This window comes from Acipenser ruthenus, chromosome 14 (assembly GCF_902713425.1).
Source record: "Acipenser ruthenus chromosome 14, fAciRut3.2 maternal haplotype, whole genome shotgun sequence".
In the NCBI taxonomy this organism is placed as follows: Eukaryota; Metazoa; Chordata; class Actinopteri; order Acipenseriformes; family Acipenseridae; genus Acipenser; species Acipenser ruthenus.
In genome coordinates, this window is record NC_081202.1 from 38434405 (window position 1) to 38451858 (window position 17454).

Sequence of the window (17454 nt, forward strand, 5' to 3'; positions counted from 1 at the left end):
AGTCTCTGCTGACTTAATTTCCTCTGGTGGTTAGAATTTGATTTGGATTTGTAGTTTTATTTTTGAATGTTGTTTTTTGTAACCGTGTACATCAAAGTGTTTGAGAGGTGGTGATTTTTCATCAGGTCCCCAGCTCAAAGACACATGTCCATAACACAAGGCTGGCTCTCACTCTCTGCTTTGACCAGCAGGCTCTCATTTTTACACAGTCTCACTGCCACCTGCTCCTCCTGCATCTTTGAAGACGGCCACAGAAACACACAAAACAGTAACAGCATTTAAACACTATCTTCACTTGTTTCTTTTACAACGTTGATTAAAACTTAATAGTGATTTTAAATAAAATATTTAATGGTTGCAAGAAACTTGCTTCCTTTACTCAAACATTATAGTGGTCATGATTTATGGTTCCATCTTCGTTTTTTATATTAAACAGATTTTTAACCATTAATATCTCGGTCAAAACACATTTAAGAAAATGACCCCACCCTCAACCTATTCAGCCATATTGGAAATGATGTCATTAAATCCGAGTAGAACAAATATAAACAGATTTAAATGAAAACAATTCCTGCCGCAAAGTGCCTTGTGTAAGAGCTACCTTACTTGAAGTAATTGCAGTATCTACATTTTTTTTTCAGAGTTAAATACTTAAATATGTTATTTTCAATAATTGTCATGTTTCCAGTAAGTGCAAACCACCATCTAATGGGTTATCTATCAGTTTAGTTTATTGGGTAAGGAAAAAAAAATGTAAAAAGTATTGGAGTTAAAATAACTATTGTATTATTGTTTGATTTGAAATATTGTTATTACTGTTTTCTGTGACAGTTTTTTCTCTTGTATGTGTCTCTTCTGTATGTTAACCGAGATATGTGCTTTGGCTCAGACTGCTTGCAGTCTCTGCCATAGCATCTCGCTGCTGTTCTGGCACCTGCTTGCAGCACCATTACGAAGGCTGTTAGGACTTTAACAGCAGGCTTTTGTCAGTCTTGTATTTGTTCAGACTGTTTGGATTTGCCAGAAGCTATATAGATGGGCATTCCTAAATACTGCTTCTTGCAGTAATTCAAACCGTGAGGACCTGTAGGTCACTGTCCCGCTCCGTTCCCGACCCGGTACATGCCGAACAGGGAACGAGGGTACTGCACCGGTACTGTACTGACTTGGTGCAAGTCACTGCATGTGTACCGTACCACCAATGGTCTCCCTCCATTTTTTAGCCCTAGCTACTTGTTACTGGGGTTCCATATGGTAACGCTCAGGGTAGCCTTCGGCTTAGCCTTGTAGCATTCCAGTCGTTCTGGAATATTGCCCTTGCGATGGCTTTGGTACACTCACCCATGCGGTAATTGTTACATGTCATACTTGATAGGGAACGTTGGGTTATTATTATAACCCTGGTTCCCTGAAATAGAAATGTAACCATTAACCTTCAAGGTCGCTGCGTCCATGATTGCAGAATGCTTGAAGGAAAAATGATGCAGAGATCTGTGAGTGCAGTACTTTGATGCCCTCAGGGATGGGCTATTGCTGCGTCACAGGCTCTGCGAGCAGATTTGATACGTCTTATTCCGGTTTCAGGGTTTTTAGGAGGTAAATACTCCATACGGTATTGGTTACATAACCTAACGTTATAATATATTGATTTTAGTTTTTTGTCTTTTTTCCCCATATCCCCCAAATTTTTTTTGTAATTATTGGTTTGATTTTTTTCTTCTGATTTTGAATATTGCAATCTACATTTATTTGTCAGTTCTCCCCAAATATATGTTCTGAAAAAAAGGTTGAATTATCTCCACTCCCCTCACAACACACATTGTAATTGTATAGGATCTCCTTTATTATTGCATTTTTTTAATACATTTTACTGGGCAGTGAAGGTTATTTTGGGCAGAAAATGGCAAGTCTGTTGCTAACCTTCTAATGGAGTCTGTGTGGCAGATGGCTCTGGCAGTGAATATGAGCCGAGTGACACTTCCTCCAGTAAGGAGCTCAGAAGTGGTCAGGAAGAAGCCTATGAAAACTGAGCCTGAGCCCCTGCCTGGACAGAGGGGGTAGATTTCAGCCATTCTACCACTAGACCCACCAAACACCATCCAGCCTCAAATACCCCCTTTGTCTGGCACACCTGGCAGCACTGTGAACCCAACTTGGTTTACCCCAATTCATTTTTTAACTTTTTACATAACAAATACCAATATTACTGTAATTTACAAAAGTCAAGAAATTCATTATAAAAAAAATAATAATAATTTAAAAGGTGTTGTTGCTAAGGTTTTTTAATTAATTTTCTTACCTCTGCCATTGTCACTGCTCTCCTTATCACTGAATGTCATGCTGCCCATCGTATCTCAGTATCCTTGCTAAAACCCTACCCTGGATGCAGCTGACTTATGGGTGGTATGGTATTTCCTGACTTGTGGCTTTAAGCTGCATCATTAAAGCTAAGTTTTTATTACTTTTTGTAAAGAATGTTCTAACTTTAGTGGCTTCAATCTTTAACTTTTTTGTAATGAATTATATGCACATGCTTAAACTTTTTGTAATGAATTATATGCATATTTATGCAGTCGTGATCTTTCTGTGATCTAACAGCAGAGACAGGTAGTGTCAGGCTTTGAAGAGCTAATTTAAGACGTTTAACTGACCAGAAAGCCTTTTGTATTCCTTTTCCTTCCTTCCTCTCCAACACGTCACTCTGCTGTTACAGTGGTAATGAAAAAACTAGGTCAGAGTGGCCCTGTGAAGGAATATTACAGCATGGCTACTGCTGTTATGACAACTGTCTTTTGTTTTTGTTTCTCCAGTGTTTTTTGAAAGCGTGAAATCCGAACTCAGGAATGGAGCATCAGGGCACTCGGACATGTCAGATTCTGAAACAGAATCTGAACACAGTTGCGCTACAAAGGTATTGTCAGCTCACAATACTAATACAATGCACAGTGCTGTTCAGAAGACCTGCCCAGAAATTAAAGTACTATAGTCAGTAGAAAACCCTTCTGACATGTCATTTGTGTATTCACTGTTCAGCCCAGGGCATCAATTTTATAGTCTGATTTGAAAGCAGCTTGTTCCTGACATTTATCCAAATACATGTCAATCGTAAAATGAAACTAGAGCCCAGGTAAACATAATATTGAAGTAGAAAAGCTATAACAAAAGGATAGTTCAGTTGTAAAAACACGAGGAGGACTTGCATGCCAAATAAAAGCTGATTAAACCCACTTTCTTGACCATATGAGTATCAAAATTTACACAATTCGAAACTTGACAGAAAAACTGTATAGCAAGAAAAGTCAAGTTTGTCATGCATAACAAACAAGAAACGCATTCATATGAAAAACTCTTTGTATTACTGTGCCTAAACATTGAATTCAATGATCGACAGTCCTATCCATACCTTGCTTTCTCAGATGGAAATGTATGTTCTGATAGCCTTTTGTTTTAAAGCAGAACTGTTCTTCCGAGGAAGAGTCAGGTAGCTTGGAAGAAGATGGTGAAAAGGAGACCTCCTCCAAGAGGGAGACCCAGAGAGGCTCTGGGGGCATCATGGACCTGTACCAGGCCAGCCAGAGACTCACGGACCAAGAGAAACCACTCAAACGGTGTGGAAGAGGCGGCTTTTTCCATTTGAATATTTTTCTCTCTCATTCTGTGCTTGCTTTTCTATTATAGGGTAGTGCTCTTGGGGCCTATAGAACACAACAATGGTTTCAGCAACATGCATACATACACACACAGTGCACTCCACTTAATTCCATATTGGATAATGCATAATTTGCTTAAATGATTTCAGTGCCTGTACAATTAGTTGTGATAAGGAGTTGACCATGTGACCACAAACCACTTGACTTGCCATTATGGTGATTTCTAAGAGGAGGTATACCACCCTTACTTTTGTCTCAACGAGTTGAAGTTTTTAAAAACAGTTAGAAATAAACAAAGTCATAAGTCAGTTACAGCTGAGTTTGATGTTGAAGCAAAACAGTCTCACAACTGAGCTGGGTGTTGAATTTAAAGCAACAGAAAAAAAAAAAAAAAAAAAAAAAAATCATTAAATTGTAATTACAGAGAACTTCCTACCTCGCCAAGTACAGAAGAAGACGCTATTCAGGGCATGCTGTCTATGGCAGGATTTCTATATCCTCAGTGTTTACCCAGCCAGACAGAAGGGACATTGAGCTCCCAGGAGCCTTGGGATTCTAGGGAGCAGTGGTGGTGGAACCCAAGTACCAGAATTCCCGACTCTGGTAAGTAACTTTGTGTGTCCTACACAATGTAACCGCACTGTATCACTGAATAAAAGTTACTTATGCGTCTATGTGAAACAATGTATCTAGTTTGTTTCACTGAACAACTACTTCGCAGCAACTGCTTAAAACCGTCTACCTTAAACGTCTCTCTAAATCACAGGGTTACTTTTGAGAATATAAATACAGCAAATGTTTGCCTTATTGACACACAGAAAAGCGACACTAAATCACGATGTTTACATCAAAGTACGAAACTGTACCTGTAAACTGCAGGAGTTGTATTAAAATGTCTTTTTATGTGAAATGTACATCATTTCCAAAATTGTGATGTGCATGTAAATGCTCTTTCTGAGTGAGCGGAAGCAATTAGTACATGCTTGATTTAAGGCATCGCCTCTCTTCTTGAGATCCCCCACAGTACATTGCCCGCAGTGCTTGGTTTGTGCCGGGTCGCAGCCCTGGAACCTCTTCAGTTATGAAAGTTAAAAATCTCATACAATTTTTGCTCTCGAATGCGTTTCCTTAAAATTCTCAACACAGTTCCTGCGTCCGCACTAAAGAGACAGTCCACTGCCAAGTTCGTACTTTTATACTTTTAGCTGAGTGTCTTTAAAGACACCGGCAGCACAACAAGGACTGCGACTCTGTTGTCCTTTTTTATTCACTAATAAGCTTACTTGATTTGAAAAACGTCTTCTTACACTACTTGGTTTGATTAAATGAGTACACAACAAAATATGAAAGCTGAACATTAATTTCAACAAAGAACATCATTGTTGCAGTATTTCCACTTGCCTGGTTTAAGTGAGAACAGATTTAAACTACTGAAAATACAGCAGCTGTCTGTCTGTCCACCAACACGCAAGCGCACCACGTGTGTGAGCCTGAAAATCACACGAGAGTGAGGAGACGTGCGAGAGAAGTACTGGGTTTGAAAGTGAAATTTGTTGGACTGGTCAATAGAGAACTTTGCATTAGATGCAACCTCAGCTATTCCTGTGGAATTCTACAATGTCACTGTTAAAAATAATAAATAGTTGGAAGTGGCAAAATCAAACAGCAAGTACAAATTCAAAAAATAGACTCAAACAGGATATTATGTACGCTACAGCGTTCTGAAACATCGGTACACATTCAAGTTCTCTGTGCTCTCTGAATAAATGTTGCTGAAAACACAACCAAGGTAAGAAAAATGTCAACTCTTATCTACCGGTATCTATTTATCCTCTGTATGCATCACTACCTGTTTATCTATACATGTGTATGTGCTACTGTAAGTCACTGTTATAGTATATATAATTGACATAAGAAGTAAATATTGTTTATTAACATACATATCAGACATGTAGTCCTGTAATTCACTGTGAGGGGCGGGGCAGTTGCGTTGTCGGTGGCATTTATTTATTTATTTTTTTGCACTTGGTGGCAACCATACTATGTATGCAGACTTTATTTATTTATGTATTTATTTATTTTTTGTCCTGCAGTTGCCTTGAATTCATTTTTCTGCACGTACTAGTACTTTATATATGAATGATGAAGAATACGTGGTTGTAAACATGTAACACTAGTACATACAATACTCTTTCACATAAACATGCATGATTTTGAATGTGCGCTTCTTAAGAACGGTATTATTGTCGTTGCTTAAGAAGATAAGAAAGTTTACAAACGAGAGGAGGCCATTCAGCCCATCTTGCTCGTTTGGTTGTTAGTAGCTTATTGATCCCAGAATCTCATCAAGCAGCTTCTTGAAGGATCCCAGGGTGTCAGCTTCAACAACATTACTGGGGAGTTGGTTCCAGACCCTCACAATTCTCTGTGTAAAAAAGTGCCTCCTATTTTCTGTTCTGAATGCCCCTTTATCTAATCGCCATTTGTGAGTCCTGGTCCTTGTTTCTTTTTTCAGGTCAAAAAGCTCTCCTGGGTTGACATTGTCAATACCTTTTAGCATTTTGAATGTTTGAATCAGATCGCCGCGTAGTCTTCTTTTTTCAAGACTGAATAGATTCAATTATTTTAGCCTATCTGCATACGGCACGCCTTTTAAACCCGGGATAATTCTGGTTGCTCTTCTTTGCACTCTTTCTAGAGCAGCAATATCCTTTTTGTAACGAGGTGACCAGAACTGAACACAATATTCTAGATGAGGTCTTACTAATGCATTGTAAAGTTTTAACATTACTTCCCTTGATTTAAATTCAACACTTCTCACAATATATCCGAGCATCTTGTTGGCCTTTTTTTATAGCTTCCCCACATTGTCTAGATGAAGACATTTAGGAGTCAACATAAACTCCGAGGTCTTTTTCATAGTTCCCTTCTTCAATTTCAGTATCTCCCATATGATATTTATAATGCACATTTTTATTGCCTGCATGCAATACTTTACACTTTTCTCTATTAAATGTCATTTGCCATGTGTCTGCCCAGTTCTGAATTATTATTATTATTATTATTATTTATTTCTTAGCAGACGCCCTTATCCAGGGCGACTTACAATTGTTACAAGATATCACATTATTTTTACATACAATTACCCATTTATACAGTTGGGTTTTTTTTTTTTTTTACTGGAGCAATCTAGGTAAAGTACCTTGCTCAAGGGTACAACAGCAGTGATTGAACCCACAACCCTCCGGTCAAGAGTCCAGAGCCCTAACCACTACTCCACACTGCTGCCCTAGATCATTTTGAATGACCTTTGGTGCTGCAACAGTGTTTGCCACTCCTTCTATTTTTGTGTCATCTGCAAATTTAACAAGGTTGCTTACTATACCAGAATCTAAATCATTAATGTAGATTAGGAATAGCAGAGGACCTACAGTGCCTTGCATAAGTATTCACCCCCCTTGTACATTTCCACATTTTGTAGTGTTACAACCTGGAATTAAAATTGATTTAATTGGGATTTTTACCATTGATTTACACAACATACTCAACACTTTGAAGGTGCAAAACATTTTTGATTTGTGACACATAAGTTAATTGAAAAAAAAAGACAATTGTTGGTTGCATAAGTATTCACCCCCCGAGTCAATACTTGGTAGAAGCACCTTTGGCAGCAATTACAGCTGTGAGTCTTTTTGGGTAAGTCTCTACCAGCTTTGCACATCTGGATCCTGCAATGTTTGCCCATTCTTCTTGGCAAAATTGCTCAAGCTCTGTCAAGTTGGATGGGGACCGTTGGTGAACAGCAATTTTCAAGTCTTGCCACAGATTCTTAATTGGATTGAGGTCTGGGCTTTGACTGGGCCATTCTAAGACATTCGGGTTCTTGTTTTTAAACCACTCCAGTGTAGCTTTGGCTGTGAGTTTAGGGTCATTGTCCTGCTGGAAGGTGAACCTCCGCCCCAGTCCCAGGTCTCTTGCAGACTGAAACAGGTTTTCCTCTAGAATTTCCCTGTATTTGGCTCCATCCATCTTGCCCTCAATCCTGACCAGTTTCCCAGTCCCTGCCGTTGAAAAGCATCCCCATAACATGACGCTTCCACCACCATGCTTCCCGTGGGGATGGTGTTCTCAGGGTGATGAGCAGTGTTGGCTTTGCGCCACACATAGCGTTTTGCGCTAAGGCCAAAAAGTTCAATTTTGGTCTCATCAGACCAGAGAACCTTTTTCCACATTTTTGCTTTGTCTCCCACATGCCTTTAGGCAAAATCCAAACGGGATTTGATATGGGTTTTTTTTCAGCAATGACTTTCTTCTCGCCACACTTTCATAAAGCCCAGCTTTGTGGAGCGTCCGGGTTATAGTTGTCCCATGGACGGTTTCTCCCATCTCAGCTGTGGATCTCTCCAGCTCCTTCAGTGTTACCATTGGCCTCTTGGTTGCTTCTCTGACTAATGCCCTCCTTACCTGGTCACTGAGTTTTGGTGGACGGCCTTCTCTAGGCAGAGGTTGTGCCATATTCTTTCAATTTTTTAATAATGGATTTAATGGTGCTTCGGGGGATGTTCAAAGTTTGGGATATTTTTTTATAACCCAACCCTGATTGGTGCTTCTCCAGAACTTTATCCCGGACTTGTTTTGATAGCTCCTTGGTCTTCATGATGCTGTTTGTTTAGATATCCTCTCTAACAACTCTGGGGCCTTCCAGAAACAGGTGTATTTAATCTGAGATCATGTGACACTTTAATTGCACACAGGTGGACTCCATTCAACTAATTATGTGACTTCTGAAGGCAATTGGTTGCACCAGAGCTTATTTAGGGGTGTCACAGCAAAGGGGGTGAATACTTATGCAATCAAGACTTTTCAGTTTTTTATTTGTAAATAATTTTGAAAAACATGTAGATTTTTTTCCCCACTTTGACATTATGGACTATTTTGTGTAGATCAGTGCCAAAAAATCCTAATTAAATCCATTTTAATTCCAGGTTGTAACACTATAAAATGTGGAAAAGTCCAAGGGGGGTGAATACTTATGCAAGGCACTGTAATACTGATCCCTGTGGTACACCACTGGTTACCTCACTCCATTTTGAGGTTTCTCCTCTAATCAGTACTTTCTGTTTTCTACATGTTAACCACTCCCTAATCCATGTGCATGCATTCCCTTGAATCCCTACTGCGTTCAGTTTGAGAATTAATCTTTTATGCGGGACTGTCAGAAGCTTTCTGGAAATCTAAATAAACCATGTTGTATACTTTGCAATTATCCATTGTCGATGTTGCATCCTTGTGGCAGGATAGCCGCAGAGGTAAGACTCAGAGACAGAAAATGCAGTAAATCCAAAATATTTTAATTGACAAAACACAAATAAAAAGGCACAAGGGCAAAACAAAAGGTTTAAACATCAAACAAAGGCTTACAGACAACATCTACTCTGTCTTTCTTCAAACAAAACACTCCAAATCACCCTCCTCCTAACAAAGGGTTTCAGCTGTCTTTTATAGTCTGTGGCTGGAGCCCAATTAACTAATAATTAACAATTAAACACTTAAGGCTCCAGCCACATTCTCACATGTATTTTACAGGGAGGAATTTAACCCCCTCCCTGCCAATCCAAAACAAACAAGAATTCTAAGAAAAACAACAGTAAAAATAACAATAATAAACACAAATTATAGGGGCGAGCTGGCACCCCATCACAATCCTCCAAAAAATCAAGCAGATTAGTTAGAGACGATCACCCTTTCCTAAATCCATGCTGACTGTCTCCCAGGATACTGTTACCACATAGGTAATTTTCCATTTTGGATCTTATTATAGTTTCCATAAGTTTACATATAATAGAAGTCAGGCATATTGGTCTGTAGTTACCTGGTTCGGTTTTGTCTCCCTTTTTGTGGATCGGTATTACGTTTGCAATTTTCCAGTCTGTCGGTACAAACCCTGTGTCAAGAGACTGTTGCATGATCTTGGTTAGCGGATGGTAAATAACTTCTTTAATTTCTTTGAGTACTATTGAGAGGATCTTATCCGGCCCAGGGGATTTGTTTATTTTAAGAGCTCCTAGTCCCTTTAACACTTCTGCCTCTGTTATGCTAAAGTTATTTAAAACTGGATAGGAACAGGTCGACATGTGAGGCATGTTGTCCGTGTCCTCCTTTGTAAAAACCTGTGAAAAGTAATCATTTAACCCTTTGCAGTCCATTTATTAAGTGCGCGTCAGGCGCGTCAGGTCCAATTTATTTTCACACGCGCAGTTAATTTTAGACGCGCTGTTAAAGTATTTTTTTTCACAGTCAAACGGGTTTAAATGGCCCTGCATATCAACAAAGCACTCACTAGGCATCTCCAGCCCCGCCCCACCCTTTCGTTCGCTATAGCTTTCACCTATGTAAGAAATAAATAATAATAATAATAATAGTCGTGCATACCGATCAATCATCTCCTGATCACTCGTTTTATCACCAAACTCCTCTGATTCAAACATTCAAAATCCTAAAAGGTATAGACAATGTCAACCCGGGGGACTTCTTTGACTTGAAAAAAGAAACAAGGACCAGGGGTCACAAATGGAGATTAGATGAAGGGGCATTCAGAACAGAAAATAGGAGGCACTTTTTTACACAGAGAATTGTGAGGGTCTGGAACCAACTCCCCAGTAATGTTGTTGAAGCTGACACCCTGGGATCCTTCAAGAAGCTGCTTGATGAGATTCTGGGATCAATAAGCTACTAACAACCAAACGAGCAAGATGGGCTGAATAGCCTCCTTTCATTTGTAAACTTTCTTATGTTCTTAATGCGATCCAAGTCATTATTTTATTACTATAACATCTCAAAAAGGCTCTGCAAATGTACATGTTCTCTGTGCGCTGACTCAGTCACCCAGCTTGTTTACTTATGACCGCCCCGTTATCTGATACCATGACCATGGATGACTATTCATGAGATACGCCTTTTTATTTTTGTTTTTTTTTCGACTTGTCTCGGCTCCTGTCGCTCCCACTCGGCAATTGAATGGTTTTCTCGGCTTTTTCCGGAGAAAAAACGACTAGAAACCCGTTTTTTGCGTTGCTATAATGATGTCGGACCCAGTCCGATAAAGGACCTGAGAGGAATAATTGCGATGTCGGACCCAGTCCGACATAGGACCGCAAAGGGTTAATATATTTGCTATTTTTTTTTCTTCATCTATGATTTTGCCATTTGTATCTCTTAGACATTTAACCTCCTCTTTGAATGCTCTCTTGCTGTTATAATATTGGAAAAACATTTTGGAATTGGTTTCAGCCCCCTTAGCAATATTGATTTCTATCTCTCTATTGGCCTTTCTAACTTCCTTTTTGACTTGTGTTTGCAGTTCCAAGCACTCTTTCTGTGTACTTTGTTTTTGGTCCTGTGACAGTATGTGAATGGTGCAGTGAAATGACGTGCAATGTCCAAACAGAATTCTCCCAACAAAGTCCTTTGTTTATTTTCAAAAACAAATAACACAAATAATACTAATAAAAATAATAATAATAATCCACCCCTCTACCAACTATGGTATCGGGGTAAAACGAAAAGTGTCCAGTCTCTGGAAAACAAACGGAAAAACACTCCTTAACCACAATCCTCCATGTACGAAAATGTGCTCCTTTCCTCCGGGAATCGTGGTGGGTGCGCTGTGCTGTGTTGTGCTGTGAAGGGTGTCCTCTGGGGTTAGTGCTGGCTCCACGGCTACAGCCTCCCGTCCTACTTCTCCTCTAAATAAAGACACAAAAACAAACAGCATGTAATAGACACAAAAACAAAATAAACAGCTCCGGCTGGTCGCTTATTCTCTCAGCGCAAGGGGGTGTACTGACGTAGCTGCTTCCCCTTTGTACCCACCAAACTCCTCCCTGCAATCACCCCGTCGCCATGGTTTCTCCAATAGAGGGCTGCCCCGCAGCTGATTGCAATGGATTCGTCCTGAGTACTTGCAGCTACACGGTCACCTTCCAGTTTCCACCTACCATCATGGCGGTCCATCTAGGAAGCAGCATACCACCCCCCTTACACAGCGTCCTTTCTGGTTGGGAGGGAGATTTGCAACATTGATCCTTTCTGTCTCTATCACAGGTCCCTTTTAAATGCTCCTGTTTTCGCTGAATGCTTTTTTTTAAATTGATCTACTAAACCATTTTGGACATTTTGTTTTAGATTTAGATTTGTCTGCTTTTGGGATGTAATTGTTTTGCGCCTAAAAAACAGCAATCCTTTTTCTGTGGATGTTTTCTCTATTTTACTCCAATCTACTTCTGTTTAGTCTCTGTTTCATACCTTCATAGTTTGCTTTTCTAAAATTGTAAACCTTTGTCTTCGTTATTTGAAAAGACTAAATCCATTTTATATGGGGGAAGTTGAAATCCCCCATTAGTATGGCTTCTCCTTTTCTACACGCATTTCTGATGTCATTGTATAACAGATTATTTTGCTTGGCGTCTGAATTTTGGTGGTCTATAGCATGCTCCTATTATTATGCCCTTTGAATTTTTGTCCATTATTCTGACCCATATTGATTGTTTTCTTTGTCCAGATTTAACACCTGGGCTTCAAGACTATTTCTTATGTATAGCGCTACCCCTCCGCCTCTTCTGTCCTGCCTGTCTTTCCTATACAGTGTGTACCCACTAATATTATATTAGTCTCCATCAATCTCAGACAACCAAGTGTCTGTAACACCTATCACATCGTAGTTACTTGTTAGTGCAGTAGCTTCAAGTTCTAACATTCAGCAGTCAACGAAAGACAACACATTATTCAAGTTCTTTGTCATATTGTATATTTAAGGTAAGGCAAGTTTATTTTTCCGTTAAAAGTGCTCCCAGCTATGATGTTCTGCTGCCTGGCTGTACAGAGTTCCTGGGGAGAACCCTGCAACAGTGGACCCAAGACAGAGCCCTGCTTGAAAGTATCACTCCAGATAAGCTATGGACTGGGTGTTCTGCATATTGAAAAAAATATGAATTACGTATGATATTGAAATTGAATGTGTAAAGAATACAGACCGCAATTTTGTTGGACAGCTTGAGTTCACATGTTACCAAGCTTCTTGTACTTCGTTAGTTCCTGTTGTAAGATATGGCCTAACCTGTTGTTTCCTTAATATTTCTTGAGACATAGAGAGGGAAAGCAACAGTCATGACAACCAAATTCAAGTCACAGTAATAAGGTTTTATTAACATACAAGTAAATGGTTATACAGAGAAATTCATTACTACTAGAGTATATGAACTAGCCTGAATACAGAGTAACAGATAATAGGTTAATACTTTCCAATAGCTGCTTACTCCGGACAGTTGGCGATGTCAGCTCTCCTCCTCCCTTTTCCAACTGTGCTGAGTTTAACTGTATAACACTACATGTAACCTAAACCAGTGTCCCACACATTCCTTGATAAGCAGAAGCCCTCTCCTTCATAACCCTAATTTCTAGATAAGAGGCCCCTCTGGTAACTACCCACATTCCTAGCTAACTGCCCTTGTATTTGAGACCGTTCACAAGATATGTCTTTACAGCCTATAAATTCCTTCACCGTCGTCTCAATGGTGACTTCTGAATATGCTACATATGGTAGTTAGAGAGTGGATCACAGAAATGCCAGACAGCTAATTGTAGCCTGCCTTGGAATTGACAGAAACACATGCCCAAAACTGTCCGTTTTGAATCCCCTCGCTTGCAATGCATCTTTGTGACTGGTGAGAATAAACTACTGGTTTCTTGATCCTTAGGATTTCTCAGCGTCATCTTAACCCTTTGAGTAGTGAGTTCTAAAATGCACTGCCGGTCCTACGGGAGTGACTTTTTTTTTGCTGTCTACTGCCTGCGCTTGATTATTAAGTACAGCTTACAAACAAGCTGAAAGCTATATGTATGTAATGAATAGTGATGAAATACAGACAAATCATGTTTACCGTAAATAAATAAAATAAATAAATATATATTTTTATTTAGTCATAGGGAAAGGTTTTGACTAAAAAATAATATAGGCAATAAACAATAAACAACGGGCTGGAACAACCACAACACAAAAAAAGGCTGAACTAGAGGGAGAGAGAGAGAGAGAGAGACATGAATAAATCATATCCGGGTAAACAGGTTGTGGGGGCGGAGGGAGTGAGAGTGTCTAATGCTTCAGCGTATCATACTCCTTGTAGCATGGAGCAACGCACAGAGCTTGGCGCCGCCTCTTCACTGTCGCTTGATGTTGATGGTAAATATTCTTTGCTTTTGTCTTCACGGACACACTCGCTGACATCTGATTCAGTGGAAGAATTGTATGTATTTGAATTTTAAATCGGAATCTGAATTCAATATTATTTCTAATACTACTTTCTCACTGATCGATTTTCGCCGGTTTACAAACACTGTTGACATTTTTGTGACTGGGTTTATTATATGTAATTCAGTCAATATCTAGCAGAGGGCGCAAGAGACCAATAAAAGGTGTTGCAGAAACCTTGTCTTACAATATTATGTGATCAGGAGTTTTGTAGGCTCAGTAATTCAAGTTTTAAGTTGCAGAATGTACCGGTACGTTCGTACTACTCAAAGGGTTAGTCCCCCTCATCCTAATCTACCAGTTTACCATGTACCTATCTGTCAACGAATTTTTGCACTGTGTTGTTGTTGTTTTTTTCCCTCATGTTAACAGAAACTGTTTGACAATGTGTGAAATACTGTAATCACTCATTAAATGTCACTCACATGCAAAATTGGATCTTTTGATTTGTATAATGAGTATTACATAAACAAAAGTGTTAAAATCCGCTACCAAATCGTTATATGTAGCAACTCTATATGGCACCGCTGCCATGTTTGGAGCAGGGGATAGCACTGGGGCGGTACCTGTAGTGGTTGTAGTGCTTCAGTAAAATATGCACTGAATACCTAGTGTACAAGACCGTGGAAGAGAAGTGCTATGGTAGAATATGTTTGAAACATACACTAACACTAATAATTTTCATTTGGAAAACTGAGCTCCTCCTCCCCCCCCCCCCCCCCCCCGGAAGCAAACCTTTAATTTGTTCATTCTCCATCTCGACAGCAAAGTGTTGTATAGCGTACGCTGTATTGAAAGAAATGTCTCAAAACCCCTCTGATGTCTGCTGTTGAATGCAAACTATGCAAGCGACTCGTATCATGGAGGTATAACCAATCTCTGGGGTCGCTTGACAAGCGTAAGTTCATATTTATATTTTTAGTAGTAGTAAAATGTGACTGATAACCAGCTTGGAACCCTTTGAGTAGTGAGTTCTAAAATGCACTGCCGTGAGTGAGTTTTATTTTTTTTTTTCTGTCTTCTACCTGCGCCTGATTATTATGAGTACAGCGTACAAACAAGCTGAAAGCTAAATGTTTGTATGTATGTAATGAATACTGATGAAATACAGACAAATCATTTTTGTGAGTGTTTGTCGAGGGAGAACGTGAGGAGTTAGCAGGGCGGTAGAAAGCCCTGTACATGTGTGGTTTGTTTGTTTGTTTGTTTGTTTGTTTGTTTGTTTATTTTTAGAACAGGGTCTCCCCCTCCGCCCCTGTGTCTCATTTGTGTTATTTTGTATTTCTTTTATGATTTATGTATTTATTATATAGGACAAGCGAGGTGCCGTCCTTCAGGGTTTTGCATTTGTTTTGTGGTAATTATTATTATTGTTATGGTTTATTGTTTTGTAAATTTGACAGCGTAGACAATGTTTTGTTTTATTTTGTTTTGTTTAATAGCGTGGATGGGAAGCCCCGTCCACAGTAATTAAAAACCTTGTGCAGAAGGTGACCATCTCCCGAGTTAATTAATTGTTTAAATTGTTGAGATGGTCACCTGTATATAAACCTGCAGTTTCCCAGCTCGGGGTGGGTGTACCGAGGAGAGTACGTTAGAGCGAGAGGAGAGATTAAAACGAAACCTATAAATACAGGATCAGTGAAAGCAATTGCCCGGCCTGAACTGTGGTGTTTGTATTTTGTGTTCGAGATTTGTTTTGTTTATCATTTTTTTTATTTCGCTCTGTGAGCGTAGTTTATTTTTGTTAAAATATTTATTTTATTTTTGTATTTAACCCTTTGCAGTCCTATGTCGGACCTGGTCCAACATCATCAAAAAGGTCTCTAGTCGTTTTTTCTCCGGAAAAAGTCGAGAAAAACATTCAATGGCCAAGTGAGACCGATGGGAGCCGAGAGAAGCCGAAAAAAAAGGTGGTGTATCCCATGAATACAGATAGCCCTGGCACCACATAGATAACACGGACATAAACAAACAAGATAGCTGCTTCTGCATCGAGCGCTGAAAGAATATAACAGATATTTGTAGAGCTTTTTTTTAGATGTTATAGTAATAAAATAATGACTTGGAACGCATTATTAAGGAGTTTGGTGATAAAACGAGTGATCAGGAGATGATTTATCGGTATGCACTACTATGAAGAGGTATGTGAAAAATACAGCGAACAAGGGGTGGGGCGGGGCTGGAGATGCAGTTCTGAGTGTCCTGTTGATATGCAGTGCCTTTTAAACCTGTTTTACTGTGAAAAAAATACTTTTAAAACAGCGTGTCTAAAATAAACTGTGCATGTGAAAATAAATTGGACCTGGTAAATTGGCTAAGGGTTAAATAAACGGCGCACCCCGCGTCTTTTTCCACTGCAGTACCTGGTCTTTGTTTTTGTTCCTGGTGCTGGCCTGACGTCACCACAACGCCATCCCTGTCACACGTGGTGTCATCGTGGGATCAACCACAGCCTCCGACTCAGGCCAGCGTGGATACTGCAGTTTTTGTTTTTTTTTTCCCCTTGTTTACTTGTGGGGTGAGTAGCAGAGAATGGGAAGGAAGAGCTGCAGAAAGCAGCAGAAGCGGCAGCAGCCGCAACAGCAGCAGCCAGAACTAGCTGTGCAAGAGGTGGTGGTCTCGGGTCCCCAGCCCATTTGGACCCCCGGACTGAGCAGCTGAGCAAGAACAGTGGAGGAAGGAGAGGGCTCCTTTTTGCAGCACCTGTGGCGAGTTCGGGCATGACAGGGAGGACTGCCCCTATGGATACCCTCAGTATGAAGAGGCCTGGAACCAGGGCCTGGTTGGGGATGTGGCAGAGTGGTTTTGGGCGAGACCAGACCCAGCCAACACCCAAGAGGGAGGAGCCCGATCAGCCACAGCCCAAGTCGGCACCCGCAGGGGAAGACTGTCTGCTGGCCCCACTACAGCCACCAGAGAAGATCAGCTGGGAGACCTTCCTCTGTATTGTAGAGGCGTCCTGCTGGTGCCCCACCTGCGGAGAGTGGGGGCATTCCCCACTCAACTGCCCCTTCCTACCAGAGGGCCGCTTGCTGCGCCCAGTCCCACCAACAGAGGGAGAGTGCCTGCTGGTCCCACCTCCAACGGCAGGAGCAGAGCAGAGCAGAAGGAGCTGCCTCTGTCTCCACCACCGCCAGCAGCAGATGGAGAGTGCCTGCTGGTCCCACCTCCACCACCCACAGCAGAGAAGGTGGACCTGCTGTGCCCGCCTCCACTGGCAGAAGGAGAATGCCTGCTGGTTCTGTCTCCACCAGCAGCCAGAAGGGGAGGAGCCCCTGCTGCCTTTGCCATCAAGAGGAGAGGAGCAGGAGCTACCTCTGTCTCCATCACCACCATTGGGAGAAGTCCTGCTGGCTCCTGCTGCCACCTTCATGGCCAGGGGCTCCCCTCCCATCGTCGCCTCCCGAGGGTCCACTGCCGCCGTCACCTCTGAGGGTCCCGACAAAGCCATCCCTGTCACAATAATGCATATGGTTTATATTGCTATAGCAAGGT

General features: G+C 40.7%; 1 protein-coding gene across 2 annotated transcripts in view; it reads left to right on the forward strand.

Annotated features, from left to right (window-relative positions):
- LOC117419857 (lysine-specific demethylase 7B-like) overlaps positions 1 to 17454 on the forward strand; it is a 123461-nt gene that overhangs the window by 93113 nt on the left and 12894 nt on the right. Inside the window, exons 15-17 of one of the 2 annotated variants that reach the window (XM_058986485.1) lie at positions 2811 to 2911; positions 3454 to 3608; positions 4075 to 4253. In XM_058986485.1, coding sequence (XP_058842468.1) covers positions 2811 to 2911; positions 3454 to 3608; positions 4075 to 4253 — 435 coding nt within the window. The remainder of the gene's footprint in view (positions 1 to 2810; positions 2912 to 3453; positions 3609 to 4074; positions 4254 to 17454) is intronic. The other variant, XM_058986486.1, reaches the window with a different exon arrangement.